The sequence below is a fragment of the Solanum tuberosum genome, unplaced genomic scaffold, assembly GCF_000226075.1.
Source record: "Solanum tuberosum cultivar DM 1-3 516 R44 unplaced genomic scaffold, SolTub_3.0 scf00125, whole genome shotgun sequence".
Taxonomy (NCBI): Eukaryota; Viridiplantae; Streptophyta; class Magnoliopsida; order Solanales; family Solanaceae; genus Solanum; species Solanum tuberosum.
In genome coordinates, this window is record NW_006239052.1 from 1,296,453 (window position 1) to 1,316,184 (window position 19,732).

A 19,732-nucleotide genomic window follows, 5' to 3' on the forward strand; every position below is an offset into this window, starting at 1 on the left:
AAAGTTCTGAAAACGTACCTGCTGAGGTCGTGTAGCATATCAGAAGACCAAATGCACAAAGGGGTCAAAAGAGAAGGGAACAATTTGCCGCTCCAAGTGAATCAACACAAGTGCCTCGCTTGCCTCCACCATCCATCACAACATCAACCCCATTTTCTCAAGAAATTGTCAAATTGGTTGTATGGCCAAATATCATCATGACCATTTTTCAATGTTTGTAACCACAAGGCTAGGCCATGAGAAAGAAAAAGAGAAGAAGAAGAAGAAGAAGAGGAGGAAGAAAAGTTCTGAAAACGTACCTGCTGAGGTCGTGAAACAGAGGACTTGAAGAAGAAAGAAAAAGAGAAGAAGAAAGAAGAAGTTCTGAAAACATACTTGTTGTGGTCATGAAGCAGATCAGAGGACTGAAGAAGAAAGAAGAATAAGAGAGAAGCAGAAAGTCGCTGGAGGCTGATTGAATAAACCCAATGCACAAAGTGGTCAACAGAGAAGGAAACAACTTTTCGCCCCATGTGAATCGACACAAGTGCCTCACTTGCCACCACTATCCATCACAACATCAACCCCATCTTCTCAAGAAATTGTCAAGTTGGTTGTTACGGCCAAAGATCTTCATGACCAATTATCAATGTCTGCAAACACAATCTTGATCCGAAAAAATTACTAGGTACCTAGAAAGAAAGACCAAGAATCAATTTTAAAGACGCATTCGAACAAACAGAAAGATGAAACAGAAGAATACCTGCAATTCTTGAAGTAGAGAGCCATAAGTAGTAGTGACCGACTTAGAAAGAAGAGATGGATTATTGCATATTCAATCATATGTCACTAAAGTCACACCCCCTTATGATCAATTTAAAAAAATTCTACCATGTTTCCCACCCAACAGCAATTAAAAACAAGAATCTGTAGACAAGATTATCCTACACAGCTCTTATCTACCACAAGAAGATCAATTCTTACTACAAAGACGCAGAAAAAAGGAAAAGCACAAACCCCCAAAATCTTGATCGAATAAACAACCTTAAGAATTAACCCAATTTAATATATTTCTATTATATCTCCTTATAACACAATCTTGATCCGAAAAAATCACTGGGTACCCACAGAAAGAAAGACCAAGAATCAATTTCAAAAACACATTCAAACAAACAACAAGATGAAACAGAAGAATACCTTCAACTCTTGAAGTAGAGAGCCACAAGTAGTAGTGGAGAAGAGACTGATCATTGGCATATGCCACTAAAGTCACACCCCCCTTATGATCAATTCAAAAGATTTCTATCATGTTTCCCACCCCACCCCACAGCAATTAAAAATAAGAATTTGAACACAACTCAACAACATCAACTCTTACTAAGTGAAACGCAGAAAGAAAAAAAGGAAAACCCCAAAATCTTGATTTAATATATTTCTATCTCCAATCTCGATCCGAAAAAATCACTGGGTACCCAGAAACAGAAGCATTTGAACAAACAAGAAGATGAAACAGAAGCATACCTACAATTCTTGAAACACTAGCTCACATTGTCGATTTTTCAAAGAAGAAGAAAAAAGAGTAAGAAGAAAAGTTGGTGAAAACGTACCTTGGGCTGAAGAAGAAAAGAGAACGTTGGTTTGTGAAAATTTGAGTCTTTTAATTAATTAAATTTTTCCTTATATATAGAGTGGGTAAAGAATTATATTAGGAAATATCCCTTATTTAATACTACTATCCTAATCCTAATTTAGGAAATAAATATCTCTTATTTAATACTTACTACTATCCTAATTCTAATTTAGGAAATATCCCTTATTTAAAGTTTTATATATATTTATATTTATTTTTATATTAATAATAAAGGGAAGAAATTGGTGGCTGATTCCTTATAATTTTTCTTTTTTCTTTCTCACGCTCCCAACAGGATTTTCTCCGTACCTAGGGCTTCAACCTGAAACCTCCCAACAGGATTTTCTCTATTCCGTATTTAAAGTTTATTGTTTTTGAAAATCTTTCTAAAAGGCTAAAATATTTCCCGCAATACTCATTGGGCGTACCAACTCATTCGTATTGCGATGGACCTATTGCTTCGCCCACCGCATGGGGCTGCCCCTAGTCAAGCCTCAAACATAACAAAGTTGTTATGACATATAATTACAATAGAAATCACACTAGCTTAGGAGCAAATTATTTTTCTTTACGCGAGTTTCTAATATTACGAATTTTATTAGAATTTAGACTTTGGATATATGTATCTGACACGCCCAGATATATGTATTTTGGATACATGGGGTCAAAGTTATATATAATTTGTTCTAGATACATGTATCTAAGTGGATTCACATGTATTTGGCTTGCTCACTCGCTTCTCTCTTAAGTATCTGTATTTTAGAATGTATCTGATATCCAGATACATGTATTTTGTGTGTGGTTCACATACATCTGAGATATATAGACTAATTGAGGAGAGAGAGGAGAGGAAACACTAATCCATTTTTCAAAACCACGAAATCATCAAACGTAATCGAGAAGCAGAGGATTGAAGAAGAAAAGTTGTGAAGAAGAAGAGAGAATATATTCACTGTCTTATTAGAACGTCAACGATGTAAATTATTATCGGTGACAAAGCACAACTTAAGAACGTCGTGTAGAATTGCCAAGAATATTTCTTTAATACTTGTGACATTGAAATTAACTAACAAATTATTTATAAATCCTTTCACTTTTTCAACCTCCTTAGCGGTAATCGAAGCTTCATCTAATTTACGCTAGATAATTGTTTATGCAAAATCAAGATGTTAGTAGAAATTTGTATGTTAGTATTTATTACCCCTTTGTTTCAATTTGTTTACCTTTTGTTTTAATCATTTGACACATAGTTTAAAGAATTAAAAAGAACTTTTGAATTTTATAACCTCAAATATGTTATGTCCAAAGTTTTCAACAAAAAAAAGATAAAAGTATGAAAACCCTTAAAATTATCGACTGCTTTTTTTTACCATTCAAAGGAGAAACATATATATTCAAAAGGTATCAATGAATAGGGGTTTGCATTCTCACGGCCCTTTTAAGTTATCAATCGTAATAATGGACTTAACATTCTTCAATTACCTAGTGCTTATAAAGAGTTCACGCTTATAAAAAAAATTTCTGAAACACATTGAAGCAGGCATATTTCAATGCGAACTCTCTCTTATATAATAAGAAAATATATCCACAATCTTATTAGAACGTCAGCGATATGAATTATTACCAGTGACAAAGCACGTCTTAAGAATGTCCGTACAGAATTGCCAAAATATTTCCTTAACTAGTAAAATAACCCGCACCTCGCGCGAAAATTTAATTTCACGAAATTTATAAACAATACTTAACACCTATCAGTCATTAAAACTAAAACATTATACTATCTTACATACAAGATTACGTAGTAACGAACATTAATAATGTAAAGGAAAATGAAAATTATAACATCTTATCATTTATCCTTAATAACATAAACATAAATTAATGATTGTAAAAAAACTTACCAGGATCTGCAACAATAGAATGAAACACAGAGGACAAAATTGAGTCCACTGAATGCACAATGTCCCCTTATGGAAATTATTCCCCTCTAGTACCCGATGTTTAAAGGAATAGATTCTCTCAGGATAGAACGATTATATTCATCAGTGTATTGATACAAAAACAATGGTGTCAGTGAGCCACTTAATAAGAGTAAAGTACACGAATATTTAGTTGTGTAGAAGATGAAGAAGTAGTTCAGAATTTTCGTTGTTTTAAAATGAGAGGAAATCCCTCTATTTATAGACAACAAAGGGTAGTGTGAATAAATGTTTATTGTGCCTTATCGGAAAGGTCACAACTATTTGGAAAAGTTGCAACCCTTCGAAAATGCCACAACCTTTCATAAAAGTCACAACTTTTCATAAAAATCGCAATTGTTCATAAAAATCGAATAAAAGTCACAACTTTTCATGAAAGGGGAAGACTAATTTTAGAAATAAATGAATTAAAAGGGAATCCAAGTTTGTGGTGGCGCCACGTAGGCGGGCCTATGATTCTCTTTTATATATGATATATGATACTTGTGACATCAAAAATTAACTAACAAATTATTTATAAATCCTTCACTTTTTCAACATCCTTAGCGGTAATCGAAAAATCCCCTGAGCTTCATCTAATATACGCTTAGATAATTGTTTATGCAAAATCAACATGTTAATAGAAATTTGTATGTTAGTACTTACTACCCCTTTATATCAATTTATTTGTCTCTTTTTTATCATTTGACACAAAATATAAAATATTAAAAAACTTTTGAATTTTATAACCTCAAATATGTTTTGTCCAAAGTTTTCAACAAAAAAAAAAGAAACAAAAGGACAAAAGCCCATTGTTTTACCATTCAAAGGAGAAACATACATATTCAAACGGTATCAATGAACAGGGGCTTGCATTCTCACAACCCTATTTAGGTTATCAACCAAAATAATGGACTTAACATTCTTCAATTACCTAGTGCTTATGGCCCTATTTAAGTTATCAACCAAAATAATGGACTTAACATTCTTCAATTACCTAGTGCTTATGGCCCTATTTAAGTTATCAACCAAAATAATGGACTTAACATTCTTCAATTACCTAGTGCTTATGGCCCTATTTAAGTTATCAACCAAAATAATGGACTTGACTTAACATTCTTCAATTACCTAGTGCTTACAAAGAGTTGCATGCTTTTCAATACATATAGTTTTATTGATTGACGTAACATACTCTGAAAAAAATTAATTCATGTACCAAAAGAAATTCCAATACTTGTAGAAGACAAATATCACCCAAGAACTGAATACGAAAGACATAATCCAACTTATGTTAGAATGACTTTCAGCAAAATATAAAATTGCAAGTTCATAAGGCAGATTTATCAAATACAAGGTTAGAACATTGTTATCACTCCTTAGTTATCCAATAGTTCTACAGTAATTTCTCTTTAGTAGCAGTTATTTTCCTGTAGTAGTGCAGTCTTTCATTCCAGTTAAGTTAGGAAGTCATGTCCTAGTTTCTAGGGGTAGTTATTTTATAAGTATTGTATTTAAACTATCTAGTGTCTGAGAAAATATAAGCAGATAATTATTCAAGTCTTTGAGTACTTCAAACTCAAGAGATTGCAGGTTCTCTCTTAACGAACCAGCACCATAGGTCGTAGGAAGAAAACATTTGATTTCACACTACAACGCCCCATAACCAGATCCATATCAGGGGACCATAACAAACATCACCACATAAAAATTGATAAAGAGATTATCATAATTTCTGAAATCATTTCGAAAATCTTCGTGGTTTGTGTGATTAACCCAGAATGAGATTCAGACTTTAGTAAAATGGGAGCATGAACAAAGTTATGAAGTCCTGAAAAAACATCTTATATGGACAATGTGTCTACTGTTTTAACTGATACACCATAAACTTAGATGATTTTCAAGCACTACCAGGCATTTAAGCTTTGTTTTCGAGTAACTACAGGTTCAAATTCTTTAAACAGCCTCCTCCATTCTGTACAAATGATAAAGCTCCAGTGCAGTTGCATAAGTTCCATAACCTTGATCAACACAGAAGTACCTATATCACTGCACTGCCTTCGGGTTTGTTATTTTTCGCCAACAGTTTTCTGAAACTCATCATCTTATTCAATGCACCAACATAGGCTCGGACACTGGAGATAACAATATCCATATCTGCTCCGGTTCCACTGGAAGAAGAAAGAAGATATAAAAAGCCTATTCTAGTAAGAGAAAGGAAAGGTGATATTTCATAGACTTGCCCCAAAAAAAAATAAGTGATGTTGGACACATGATTGACATCCAGCCAAGCATATCTACTACGGATTTTGACTCTTCTACTTGATACACACACTAACACTGGTGTTTCTTTTGGACAAGTCAAATGGAAAAATGGGAGATTGAAGAAAGAACTTGGAGGCACAAGAGTAAGAGTTGGAAGCAGTCATGTGAGGGGTTGCAGTGATGAGGAAACACCAAGGGTGAGGGCAGTCAATAGAGAAAATAAGCAAGAGGCCTGGAAGTTCTTTTGTTGGGTGAAGGCTGCACTATAGAAGAACGGCGAAGAGAAGGGGAGAGGAAACATGAATCTTATGACTACTGTGGTTATGCTTTATTGAGAACATATAAATTTGGCTCATTTCACTTTGATGTCATGTCCTCAATTCCAAAATTTACTGTGTCAACACCTACATGCCCCCTTCCCTCTCTCTCCATGTTCCCTAGGTTCTATCAGAGAAAGAAGGCAAAGAAGAATAAATGCAAACAACATGGCTGGTACATTTCATACCTAAATGTACGGTGAACAGTCTCTCCAGTTAAGGCATGGGTTGATGTATGGCCATTTTCTCCACGAATTAAGACTCTGGTTGAAGCTATAGCATCTATACCTTGTGTGACTGCATTCATGGAATACTCAAGGAGTGTTACAGGTACCTGTACAATGCATGAACACTACAATTACCAGACCATAATACACATTAAACCAAAAAGATTATTAAATAGAAGAGAAGTTTGACTGCTGATTTAGACGCAAACACCATCTTCTTGAACAAAAAAGTTGGGTTCTCTCTAGATATATAGAAAACTGCTTGTAAGTCAAATTCAAAATGTAAAAATTCCTACTCAAAATGCATATCAAATATAGTTTTACTTATTTTTGGAAACTATTATAAAGCTAGTAGGTTCATCAATTGTGTGGAAAATGATAAAACTGCTCTTAAAAGATATCTTCACAGTACAACAACACACCCAGTGTAAACAAGTGGGGTCTGGGGAGGGTGGTGTGTACACAGCCTTGGCCCTACCTTGTGAAGGTTGAGAGGTTGTTTCCAATAGACTCTTGGCAATATCTTCACAGTACATTATAGCAAAATAGCTGGCATTTGTTATGTAAGTTTTAGGTTGTCTGCTGATGTCATCATTGAATGCAGCACTAGATGCTGAGTTAGGATTGGACTAGCTTTAGAAAAGGACTCCATATGAGGTTTATTATGTAGTCTTAGAGCCCGTTTAGATTGGCTTAAAAAAGTAGCTTTTAAGTCAAAAAAATAAAAAGTCAAACTTAAATGACTTTTAAGTCAAAAAATAAAAGGTAAGGGATTCCTACTTTTAGTTTTTAACTTTTTTTAAGTCATTTTAAACTTATTTTTAACCATGCCAAACACTACCAAAAACTAAAAATGACTTAAAAGTAGGTTTGACCAACTTTTAAGCCAATCCAAACAGGCTCTTAGTTTTTAAGTACAACATATACTTGGGTTGACCTGACCTCTTCAACAGCAAGAATACTGTTGTAAACAAAAACAATTGACCCTAAGGCAACTTTTATTTTTGGATAACCGTGGTGTCCGAACCAGCTTTCGCACAACTCGACTAATTCCACGGGATACCTGCCACCTCCCACGAACAATAGGTACCAAGTAACTCTGTCCACAAAGGCTAGGACAGATGGAAAGAAATCACCTATATTTGTTTTGTCTGAGGAATTTGAACCCGAGACTTCATGGTTCTCAACCCACTTCTTTGACCACTAGGCCACACCTTGGTGCACCCTAAGACAACTTTTTATGTAGTACATATGACAGGGGAAAAAGTACAGGTAAGAGGACACAACAAGACAATTTATCCAAAATCACGAGCTTCCGAATATTTTGCTCAACAAAACTCAAACTTGATGCATCTATAGCCAGAGGAGAAAATAATATTAGTATATGTATAATTATGATTAGGATTTGCATAAAAGAGATTCACCAAATGAGTTTGTAATAAACCATTTATAGTTGAATATTAGCATACTGATCGGCTTGCGATCAATATGGGTCCTAGCGCTGCGACAAGATTATTTATTATTAGGAAGTTTCATTTCTATTTCATACCTTGACAATGAGATCAACTGCCTTATAAGCCGCGTCAACTGGCCCCGTTCCAACAGAACAAGAAATATGCTCTTGACCATCAGCATCAATGAGCTTAACGGTTGCTGTAGAAAGACCAAGACTTCCACAAGTAACCTGTCCATAGAGCAGGAGGTCTTTCAATCAGCTGAACTATCCTTTTTAATCCAGATCAAAGTCAGAGACTTGAATTAAAACAGTGCAAATATAGTCAACATTAACATCTACCTGTACATTTTGAAGTTGCCAAACAAATTGAGGCTGGAAAACTTCATCTGACATCAGTGCTATCAGGTCATCATCTGTAATTTTCTGAAATAGCAGCGTGGAGATAAATAGATGGCCAAAAAATATTTCATGATACCAACATCATATTAGATCCACACAGTTCTTAACCTTAATTTAAATTATAATTGAACTGATAAAAGTGTAATTAGCCAAATAACCCTTTCAAATGAGCAGAAGAAACTTTGACAACCAAAAGAGGGTTTAAAGGGTCTTAGCACAAATTTGACAGTTGCCCCCGCTTGAGAAGAGCGGTAGTTTATAATATACCAGTAATAATAGGACAGTTTTTCAAGGGTGTGGGTGTCGAATACAAAACAAATAGTTAACAGATTATCTTGGTTCGGAAGGTATGCTGAACTCTGCCCAATCTTTCCGTTCACATCCATGCTCCATTTTCTTCATCTGTTTCTACTCTTACTTCCACCTTTACTGATACTATAGTTCATCTCACTTTACAATATCTTAGAAGTTCTTACACACCAGTTGTTTCCAATTCCACAAGAATTAATGTACAACCCAGATACATAGATGAATAAAAACACCACAATTCACAAAATTTGAAGATGTGACATACTTAAGATTGTACTGAATGTGAAAAAAGGGAGGGGGAGAGAGAGAGATCGTAATTATATTTTTAGCTCATGTTCTAGCCACTAGGTTATCTAGGAAGGAGAAAATGTTCCAGCCATCAATCCCCTTCCATGAATTTTCAATGAAGCAAATTTACTAAACTCCACCACTCCACATGCATTTGAATGATGACGTAAATATACCAAACAGCAATGGAAATTTCAACAGCTTAATTCACCTTTTTCTTCTCAGCCACAGATTTGAATCGCCAGAAGAGGTCATCAAGTTCTTTTCCCTCAATTTCGTATCCAAGCTGCATAGGACTAAAATGATTTGTCTCGTGCTCTTAAATTTAAGAAATAAACTAAATTCTCAGAGCATACAATTTACCTCAAGCATTTTAGCTTGCAAAGCATGACGCCCACTACAAAAAAAAAAAGTTCAACGTATCAATTTCCTTGAAGACATGATGTAATTCAATGTAAATAATGAATAGAGCATGTTAGGAAGGAGGGCACAGGAGGGATGAAGTTACAGACTGTGATGATGATTATTTGATGCAATTGTGGTTCTGACCAGATTGGTAAATCACATACCTGAGTTTCCCGAGGACAATACCAGATTTATTAGCACGATTAAGCCCAATATCTTCAGGAGATATAATCTCATATGTATCTTTGTGTTTTAGCATTCCATCCTAAAGAGCATAAAAGTAGTTTAAGAAGGAGAAGAGCTTGAAAAGGAAAAACTGAAATATTTTTCCCTTTTTTTTAATTCACAACTGTATGATTATAAAGGGTGCAGAATCCAGCTTTGAGGTAAGGAAGAAAAGGGAGGGGAGACACAATATACTACATATATTCAAAGAAGTTTAACTGAAAAACTTTATGCATTTGAAGATGAATCAAAAACAAATGCTAACAGGACAATTAATCAAGCTCTAACTAAATATGTGGAAGATTTATCCATAGATATTCAAATATAGGATCAGTAACTACGCATCTAAAATGAGAAGGGCCATAAACAAATGAATAATCAGAAATATAAAAGAGTAAGCAGATTCAAACTCCTGATGGAAGTTCCTTTACGTCAGGAGGTATAATATCTCTTCCCCTCCAGGAATATTGGTACCAAATGTTTATTATAATCTAATGCCCCAAGAAGGAAAACTTCGAGCAACTTCTAATTGTTTGTTGGGTCTTTGAGGCTTCTCTGTTTAGCTTAGAAGTCTTCATATTAAGCTGTGAGCGAGAAAGTCTTTGACAATGTTCATTGGGAATCCCTTATACAGGAATGGCAATAGGGAGGGTTAGCGCGGAGCAAGCCTTGACCCATTAAGATTTTAACCCGCCCTACCCTTCCCCGTTTAGAATTTTCCAACATTTTGCCCTGCCCTGCCCCATTTAAGTGTTAATTTATTTTTCCCACTTTTTTATGTTCTGTTTAATTTTTAAAATGTGATGATGAGTCCAGATCTTTCTTACTTACACTAGGTGTGATACATATTCCTTTGGATTTTGATTGTACATACCAACACAAAAGTGATAAATCGGTTAAATTTAAGTAATAAGCTACAGTGTTCAAAACGTAAATGAAATCTTAAATCTTTTGTTAATCAAATAACCCGAATAAAGGATAATGATATGCTCAGAAACATTGGAAATCTTCCTTTGGGAATCAACCTGAGCATTGCTGGCAAGCTACAGAGTGTTCATAACACTAAGGAACCTCTCATGAACCCACATCCCTGCCCTATTAAAAATTTTAAAATATTAGCTATGACCCGCCCTGCCCCCCCCCCCCTTGACCTGCCCCATTGCCACCCTATCCCTATGTTGCTCGGACTCTCCAAAATTGTTGCCGCACCCGTGTCGATTCTTCAAAATGCACTACTTCTGTAGTATCCGACATGCACCCGTAGACATTTTTGAAGAGTCCGAGCAACATAGCCCTATCCTTGTCAACATGTTAAAATCCATGAGCTCCGGCAATAAATAGATCGAGTGGATCCACTTTTGCATCTCCATTGTCATGTCGTCCATTATCATAAATGGATCACCTAAAGAATTTTTTGCTTCACCAAAAGGTTCTAGACAAGGAAATTCGCTTTCTTCTTTTCCTTTTACCTTGGTTATGTAAGGTCTAAGAAGAATGTTGTCAATAGCAAAACTACATGACAAGATAAAGGGCATTAACCCAAGTCTGAGAAATCAAGGAAATCTGCATCTCACCTACCTTTTCTATGCAGATGATCACTCTTTTTTTTGCAAAACTGAAATGATCAGATCATACATCTTCGTATGGTACTTTTGTTCTTTAAAGCGAATTATGGTCTTCAAGTTAATTATACAAAGAGTGTTTTTTGTCCGGTGAACGAAATGATCAACTTATAGAAATAGCTGACACCTTGGGTTGTGAAGTAGGCTCTTTTCCCATTAAATAATTAGGCCTTTGGCCTTTCTTTGGGGTCAAAGTCTAAAGCCACTACAATCTGGGATGGAAGGAAAACTGCAAAAGGAAGTTATCATGCTGAAAGAGAAAACATCACTCATTAGGAGGTAGGCTAGTACTAATCAATATTGTGTAAAGGGGTTTTCTGTGACAAGGAATAGACAAAACAAGTCTTTCAAAAAGGGATATGGTTTCTACTGACAAAAAGGCTGGGGGCATGGGGAACAACTTTCTGAGGGTTCATAGTATCTTTTTGCAACACAAATGGCTCTAGAGGTTTAATAGGGAGGAGGGAGCTTTATGGAGAGATGTTATTACGGTTAAATACGGACTTTCCAACCCATGGATTACGAAACATCCATAATTTCCTAATTCATGTGGTGTATGGAGGCATATGAGTGCACGGTGGGACTCTATCTATCCAAGACCTCAACTGTAATTGAAAATGGCGGAAAGTAAGGTCTTGGACAGATATTTGACTTGTGCAATAACCTCCAAAAAACCAATACCCAACATTATTCACGATGGCGCCAAATTCTGAAGCATCTATGTCAGACTACAGGAGTGAAAAAGGCTGGAACATCAGATTCAAGTGCAATATTAATGATTGGGAATTGGATAGCTGTGCTCTTTGCTTCTCAGACACCATAGGACCACCCCCCACCCTTCAACTCCGGTCTGATTCTCTAAAGTGAAAATATGATTCTGAAGGAGTTTTCACGGTCAAATCCTGTTATCAGAGATAAATCCCGCTGTCATTGAAAATTGGCCTTGGAAATGCATTTGGGAAAATAGGGAACCTCTGAAAAATCGATTGTTTTTCTTGGTTGATGACAAAAGAACCTTGTCTTAAACATGAAAATATTCAGAAAAGGAGTTTCAACATATGTAGTTGGTTTGCCTTCGTTGAAAGCGAAGTGACGACTCAACCATTTATTTCTTCATTGCTCCTTCAACTCATAGAGCTAGAGCCTCTTTCTCAGGACTACAGAAGAGCTGCCGTTAAGCTGGAATTTATGAGGTCTGGGGAAGGAAATCAGGGAACTTGGAACACCATTCCATCAGTAACTTGGTTGATCGTTGGAAAGAAAAGATGTCCATGAACTAATAAGAAGATTTGCCTCTATCAGGAATTGTTTCTTTCAACAATAAATTAAAGCAAATTACACAAACCTGATGGATGCCACTTTCATGAGCAAAGGCATTAGCTCCAACAATGGCCTTGTGTGGCTGCACATGAAGTCCCGAGTACTCCTCTACCTGCACGATAAAGGGTCAGCAGAATGCATACTGGAAGAATATTAACCAGTAAAAGATCACCATACTATGAGATAGTAGGGTACAAACCATCTTGCTTGACATGAGTATATGTTGTGTATTAATCCCTGTATATAGGCCACCTAGTACTTGCTCTCCACGACACTTTAAGGCCATTACAACCTATTCCAGCATTGGACATGGTAAAAGGTTAGAAAATTAAGGCCCGACATGCCCAAGATGAAAACCAAAGAGAAACAAGTACCACAGAGGAAAAAGGAGTCCCATACACGTCAGTAGTTTGTCAGTTTTAGCAGCACATAACACAACCAATGGCAGAAATTGGCTCCAAAGACCAAAATGGCAAAATATGGTTGCATGTTTGCAACAATTGTTTTGCAAAAGAATAATAGTACGTACCACAAAATTTCTACTCTAGTATCAGTCTAAATTCAAGATGTTAATTTAGTCTAGGAAGAGGTGGAATGGTTCCTTTTGTGCGGAGAATGCCTTGCGAGATTATTGGAAATTTCTTTGAAGACCTAACTTTTTGTCAAGGAAAGAACAGAGGGGAATTCATAGTCAAGGTTGTTTAATTAGTGATTCCACCCCTCAAATTTTGGAGCCCAAATCATGCACATAAGAGAACTGAAATTTCTCAGTGAAAAGCCCTCACACACCTCCTCTAAAGAAGCATTTCCAGCTCTTTCACCAATTCCATTGATGGTCACTTCCAATTGTCTTGCACCTGCACATGCTCCCTGAAATTGGACACGCTTTAATGTGCATACAACTTAAGTTGGCATAAACAACTAGGTTCTCATCAACATTGAACCACATACAGCTAAGGTGTTGGCAGTAGAAAGCCCAAGATCGTTCTGGCAGTGTGTTGAAATGATCACATCTTCAACTCCTGGGGTATTGGCTTTTATTTTAGCAATCAATTGTCCAAATTCTTCGGGTACAGTGTATCCAACAGTATCAGGGATGTTAAGGGTTGTTGCCCCAGCTTTGATAACCTCTCCAAGGATATGATAAAGAAACTCTGGATCAGATCTGAGAAGGAAAAAAAAGGAAATAAGGTTTTTTTTTTTTATAAAGTAAATTAATATTATTAAAGCTAGTACCAAGGAGGTAGTGCAAATAAACAGGAAAACAAGGCTCAGATCAGCAAAAAGAACGGATCCCAGTTAGCACAATGCATGAAAGTGGTTCCCATTGTCGATTCTAATCACTGAGCTAGTCTACAAACTTTTATACATGGCAACAGAATAAAACTTGGTAGCTTAACCCTCTTCTTTGAGATCTCAAAGCATCATACCAGAGAACTCCTTGATAGGAAAAGGCATATTACAGTACACAAGGTCTTATTATCTTTTAAGTGTTCCGTTGAAAGGGAAAAGAGTCAAATAATTTCAAGGTCTCCCACGCGCTTGTTAAAAAGAATGCCATAAACATGTGTGTTTAATAAAACAAGTTTGGGGTCAACAGACTCGTGATGAAATTTTCTCCAGAAACTTTTCAGAATTCTTCAGGATCATTCGCCAGCTAAATTACGAGTCACTTTAAAATAAACATCTGAATTTATCTAACACTATCTAAGCATACAACTATCTGTTCAACATATATGACCATAACGAGCATGACTAATCCAAAAAAGAAACAGGGAAATAAGTCCAATTTATTCCTTAGTCCCCGATTGGCAACTTTGTGGATAGCCTAAACTCAATAATTATCTCCATACAAGAAAAAGTCCCAGAATCAACAATTCTAGCAATGATGATAGCTCAAAGCAAGTATATAATGGTATGTGATAGGGGAACGAAAAGTTTAGATGCTAATTAACTTAAATATTATATCATCAATTTTATATTAAACTACTGAAAATGAAAAAATAGCAAAGTGATGGTAAAGAGTTTAGTCTACTAAAGTAATTCTCACATCAAAGTTCAAATTTTGAATAACTTTACATTTTTGAAAGTTGTAAAAATGTATAGAAATGAAATGGTGTCAATAATTTTGGAAGGTTCAAAAGTGTAGGTGTAAAGTCCAAACCTTCCAGCATCTTCAGGGCTAAATTCAACATCCTCACACCCAATACTCCTTGCATAAGCCACCATACTCCTAGCTTTCTCAACAACTTGAACTCTACTCATTTTCAGCTTATAATTCATATGTATCTCACTTGTAGCAATAAACGTATGAATCCTCGGTTTCTTAGCATACTTCACAGCCTCCCACGCCTTATCAATATCCTTCTTATTACACCTCGCCAATCCACAAATAACCGGAACATGTCCCTCTTCATAAACACCATTCCCAACTTCCTTAGCTATCAATTTTACAGCCTCAAGATCAGCTTCAGAAGAAGCAGGAAAACCAGCCTCAATTATATCGACACCAAGCTTAGCTAACTGACGTGCAACATCCAGTTTCTCCTTTGTAGTCATTGTAGCCCCTGGTGATTGTTCGCCATCACGGAGAGTGGTGTCGAATATGCGGACGTAGTTTGGATCGGGAATGTGATTCGGAGTATATTCCGGTCGACGGCGTATTGAGCAGCGGACAATGGGAATGGAAAATGAGGAATTGGAGTGTTTGGGGTTTGATGGTTTGAAATTGAAGAGAGTTTGGGTTTGAAGAAAAGGGTTTTTGGGACGGAATGAGATTAATGGGTTACCGGAAATTGGATGATTTGCGGTGATAGACGCCATTGCCGGAGAAGAGAAATTGGAGTTTGCAAGTGCTGGTTTTAATGGCGGCTGGAAGAGAGACTGAAAATTCAAGTAAAGATAAATGAAAATATCAAATACTCTTAGTATAATTAAAAATTGCAAAAATATAACCTTAAATTGAGGTCCCTATTCTAAACCTAACTATTTTATTTTTTTAATAAAAGACAAATTAAAGGTTTGACTTCTTTTATTTATTTTTTATAATGGTCTCTGTATCGGTATTGAAGTCCGATTAGAATTTGTGTTGTATGTCACTTCATTTGAGGAAAACACTTTTTATTAAGGTTTTTTTCATATCTACAACTCGACTTTGAGACCTTTTATTCCTTCCTTACATCATTTGATGGTAAAAGTCATATTCACCAACATGGATTGTGGTGCATTCGTGGGAGTGTTTCACCCTTAACCAGAGGTCTCGGATTCGAGCCCTGGGTATAGAGAAAATCTTGTTGGGAGCGCCGCCCCTGAATGAGCCCTGCAATGCGCGATCCGAATTTAATCAGAGCTCTAATGTGGGCTCCGAACACCGGATGGGAAATAGAAAAAAAAAAAAAAGCCATATTCACTTTACCAAATTGCGTGAAATTTTTTTAGTTTATATTTGGACTCTATATTAACTCTATTAAAATATTTTAGCATTATGAACTTGTGCTTTAAAAAGAATAGTAAGGATATCATTATCTTTTTATTTTCATTGATCGTTAATTTTTATTCTATTGTTATTCAAATTTCAATTTCATTGAAGTAATTAGCAGACTTAAACTTTTATAACAATCAAAAGCATGATGTATGTAATTTTAGGATACAAAATTCATAATCTTAAATAATATGGAATATAGTTATCAAAAATAATAATAATATGGAATATAAATTTATGTGTAAAAATATATTTAAATTATAATAATTAGTAAATGTAATTTTAGGATACAAAATTTGCTCAACTCTCTCCTTTCTTTTTGGATTTTGCTCGTCTCTCTCCTCCCTCTCTCGATTTCGCTCGTCTCTCTCCCGATTTCACTCGCCTCTCTCCTCTTAATATGTACTCCCTCCGTTTCACAAAGAATGACCTCCTTTCCTTTTTAGTCAGTTTCAAAAAGAATGACCTCTTTCCTTTTTTGGTAACATTTTACTTTTTGCTTTCCACGTGGCATGTTTAAGACCACAAGATTAAGGGCAATTTTGTACATTTGACATAACTTTAATTTAGGACCATAAGATTCAAAAGTCTTCTTTATTTACTTAAACTCCGTGCCAAGTCAAATCAGGTCATTCTTTGTGAAACGAAGGGAGTATGCATTTTGATACAAATCAGTTTGTATTTGTGTTTTTTCTCCAAAATTCGCGGAAAAATACGCTCTCTCCTCTCTCTCCCAGATCTCGCTCGTCTCACTCCTCCCCTAACATTTTGCTATTATTTGTAATTAAGCAAACTATAGCTATAGAGTGCCTAATATTTGCTGTTTTTAAAAGTTTACCTTAATTCAAAGCTATAAAACTTAAAGATAAATGTTATTCCTACAAATTATAATTTTCACCACCACTTAATTGTGCATCGTTTGGTCCCTCATTTATTATCTTATTTAAGCACTTTGATTTTCGACATTGACAATTATTCGCAGAAAAGTTTCATTAAAAAAATAATTAAAGACTTCTTTACCAAAACTTCACTTTTCAATCAAACACCAAAAAGTTAATAATTTACAGCTATTGCAAAATTGATTTATTTCTTTTTTAAAATAAATTATTTTGTTCAAACTTATAAAAGCTTAACGAAAAAAAAGAGTACTTCACCTCCTAAAAAAACAAGTCTTTCATTAATAACCAACATGTATTGTGATACTTGCATGAAATTTACAAAGTACAACAATCACCATTTTACATGATGCTCCAACATCAATTCAATACAATATGACAACGATAACACATATTTAGTGTAATTTCATCGATAATATATGTCAAAAATGATTATATATCTATGGCATCTCAGATGTAGAGACGACCTCTTTTACCATGAGCACTAATCAATTCGATTTGAATCTCAATTTCACCACACTCTACATTTTGCAATCTAAGAAGCATCTTTTGTGTCATTTTTCCATTTTCCCATAATATGCAACTTTCATCAGACAAGCAATTTTCTCTGTTTGGTTGAACCCTATCTACTTTCACACCATCTGGGAGACCTTCTAATCCCATGTTTATAGCATCAAGATATGGTTTTATGTCTATATTTGCATTTCCCATTTTGTCATCTGCTGTGAATGTATCTTTATCATACACTGTCTACAAAAAAAAATTAAAAAAAATTAGCCAACCAATATACACTACAAGAAAATACAGAATTTGTCGCTAATCCGTAGCTAAATGAAATTAGCATGAATTTTTTTCTCTTTAATTACAAAATTTTATCTATTGCTAATTTCTCATTTTCTAGCAGTGATATATATAAGCTATATATTCATTGAACCAAGTTTAATTAAGGCCAGAGAGATATTTGTAGTCTATTTGGTCAAACTTCTAAAATCAACTTGTTTTGAAAGTATTTTTCAAAAAATTACTTTTGATGAGAAGCAATTGTGTTTGATCAATAACTGTTGTGATAAATAGGTAGATATGTACTTCTCTTTTTTTAACAATTAAACTTTTGGACGAATTGAACACACAATCCAACAATGTTTAATGTTCAATATATTGTATCCTTATTTTATAAAATGAAATAAAATCTCAAATTATATATACAAAATTTGAGACTTACTAAGGTAATAGGAAGGTTGGGATCATAGAGTGCAAGGCTCAATTCCTCATTCCACACAGGATTGCAGTTCTCTTTGATAACTCGAGTCTTTGATTTCTATAAAATTCATAGAAAATAAATTCTCATCAATAACGTAAAAGTCTAGATAGTCAATCACGTGAACAGTTTTCTAAAAAGGATATGATTTTTGTTGTGAAAGGTAAATAAAAAATTATTCTCATCATTAATATCAAGTTATTAATCAATATTATTTATAACAACTTTTTAAAATGATCCGATAATATAAATATATATATTTTTTAATATATAAAACGTAAACTCTTCAAGGACGATAAATAACGAACCTGACCACCCATGGTGATGACAACATAGGGATCACTACAAAAAGAATCCCTAATAGCAAGATTAATCCCTCTACGAACTCTTATTTTCAAAATTCCCAACACATTCATCTTTCTTCTTCTTCTTTTTTTTTCCTGTATCTTATTTTGCATAGAAATTAAAAAGAATTAAATTATGTACCAAAAAAAAGAGGAAGAGGAGTACTCAAATGAGCTCCTCAGGACTTAGATATTTAAGGTGAGCCCCCAAAAATAATTGCAATATTCTTTTCTTTTTAAATGTCTCAAATTAATGACTTAAATTAAATTCCTCCATTTTTAAGAGGTTATTTTCTTAAAATAGTACTCCATTATTCATTTTACTTGTCTATTATTCTAAAAAATAAATTTTCACTTTTACTTGTTATTTGTAACATATTAAGAAAAGATGTACTTATTTTTTTATGTTTTATACTTGGTATTAATTGTTATTCTCCAAACCATTTTATAAGACTTAATACTAGGGGTAGGCTTTCAATATTTGATTCGGGATAATTCAGTATTTGGTAGTTAAAAATAGACACCAAATATCGACCTTTTAAATTTTGGTTTGGTAATCGATAAATCAAACTTCGACCCGATATGGTGTTTGGTAATACTGTATTAAAGTTTTAGGCGATTATACTACAAAGTTAATACTGTTGCTCCAATTATTTCTATATTTTTCTATGTGAAGGCACGATATAATAGAAGATCAACAAGTAAGAAAACATAAAATAAAAAAAAATAAAAAAAGTGACAACTAAAATACATATGTATTTGAGTTGTTTATGTTTAGTCTTTAATTTTTTCTATGGTCTTGTACTAATGAATAATGAGTCTGTTGATATATGACCTTTATTAAGTAAATAATTGGTATTCGGGAAATACCGAATACCAAATGGTACTAATGTCTCATACCAAATTCAAATCTAAATACCATAATTCTAAAATCTTACTCCCGAGTACCGAATACCAAATTTTCAAAATTTTTGGTTCGATTCAATATTTTGATTTTTGTATTTAATGTCCAACCCTACTTTTTTTTTATTTCCTACCCGGTGTCTGGTACCCATATTGGAGCTGGACTAAATCAAATTTGTGGCATAGAGTCCACATTTGAGGAGTAAAGAGCTACCTAACAAAGACGAAGGAGATTTGAACCTCAAACCTCTGGCTCGTAAGAAGGATGATCCTGATTTTGCTTATGATTTGTGCAAGAAGTGTATTGATTTGAAACAAAATATTTATAGTAATACGATGCAACAGGTTGTTAATATCTTGGTTGCACACTCCATGATCAAAGAAGCGAACGAGCTTACGAAGTTAGGAAAGAATTGTTCTTTCCAATATAGGCGTTACTTTCTTCATTGTTAT

General features: G+C 34.5%; 2 protein-coding genes across 2 annotated transcripts; both read right to left on the bottom strand.

Moving 5' to 3' along the window:
- Positions 1–5,287: 5,287 nt before the first annotated feature.
- LOC102601609 (2-isopropylmalate synthase B) lies at positions 5,288–15,338 on the bottom strand. The gene is made up of 12 exons (XM_006350646.2): positions 14,562–15,338; positions 13,349–13,562; positions 13,187–13,267; positions 12,597–12,689; positions 12,423–12,509; positions 9,395–9,495; positions 9,189–9,222; positions 9,037–9,111; positions 8,169–8,252; positions 7,923–8,057; positions 6,335–6,480; positions 5,288–5,735 (listed from the first exon to the last, which is right to left on the bottom strand). The coding sequence occupies exons 1-12, from the start codon at positions 15,218–15,220 to the stop codon at positions 5,606–5,608; spliced, it is 1,839 nt and encodes a 612-aa protein (XP_006350708.1). The 5' UTR covers positions 15,221–15,338; the 3' UTR covers positions 5,288–5,605.
- A 1,886-nt stretch (positions 15,339–17,224) lies between these two features.
- LOC102583211 (protein C2-DOMAIN ABA-RELATED 7-like) lies at positions 17,225–18,448 on the bottom strand. The gene is made up of 3 exons (XM_006350672.1): positions 18,341–18,448; positions 17,997–18,092; positions 17,225–17,524 (listed from the first exon to the last, which is right to left on the bottom strand). The coding sequence occupies exons 1-3, from the start codon at positions 18,446–18,448 to the stop codon at positions 17,225–17,227; spliced, it is 504 nt and encodes a 167-aa protein (XP_006350734.1).
- Between the last annotated feature and the right edge of the window lie 1,284 nt (positions 18,449–19,732).

Bases quoted from the DNA above. Each gene is read 5' to 3' on its own strand.
- LOC102601609 (XM_006350646.2), bottom strand. From the start codon at position 15,220: ATGGCGTCTATCACCGCAAATCATCCAATTTCCGGTAACCCATTAATC. The intron at 8,253-9,036 runs GTGAATTAAGCT...CTGCTATTTCAG, and splicing joins CTGTGGCTGAGAAGAAAAAG to AAAATTACAGATGATGACCT. The intron at 6,481-7,922 runs GTATGAAATAGA...TGCATTGTACAG, and splicing joins CAGTTGATCTCATTGTCAAG to GTACCTGTAACACTCCTTGA.
- LOC102583211 (XM_006350672.1), bottom strand. From the start codon at position 18,448: ATGAATGTGTTGGGAATTTTGAAAATAAGAGTTCGTAGAGGGATTAAT. The intron at 18,093-18,340 runs GTTCGTTATTTA...TGAATTTTATAG, and splicing joins TCATCACCATGGGTGGTCAG to AAATCAAAGACTCGAGTTAT. The intron at 17,525-17,996 runs GTAAGTCTCAAA...TTTTTTTTGTAG, and splicing joins CCAACCTTCCTATTACCTTA to ACAGTGTATGATAAAGATAC.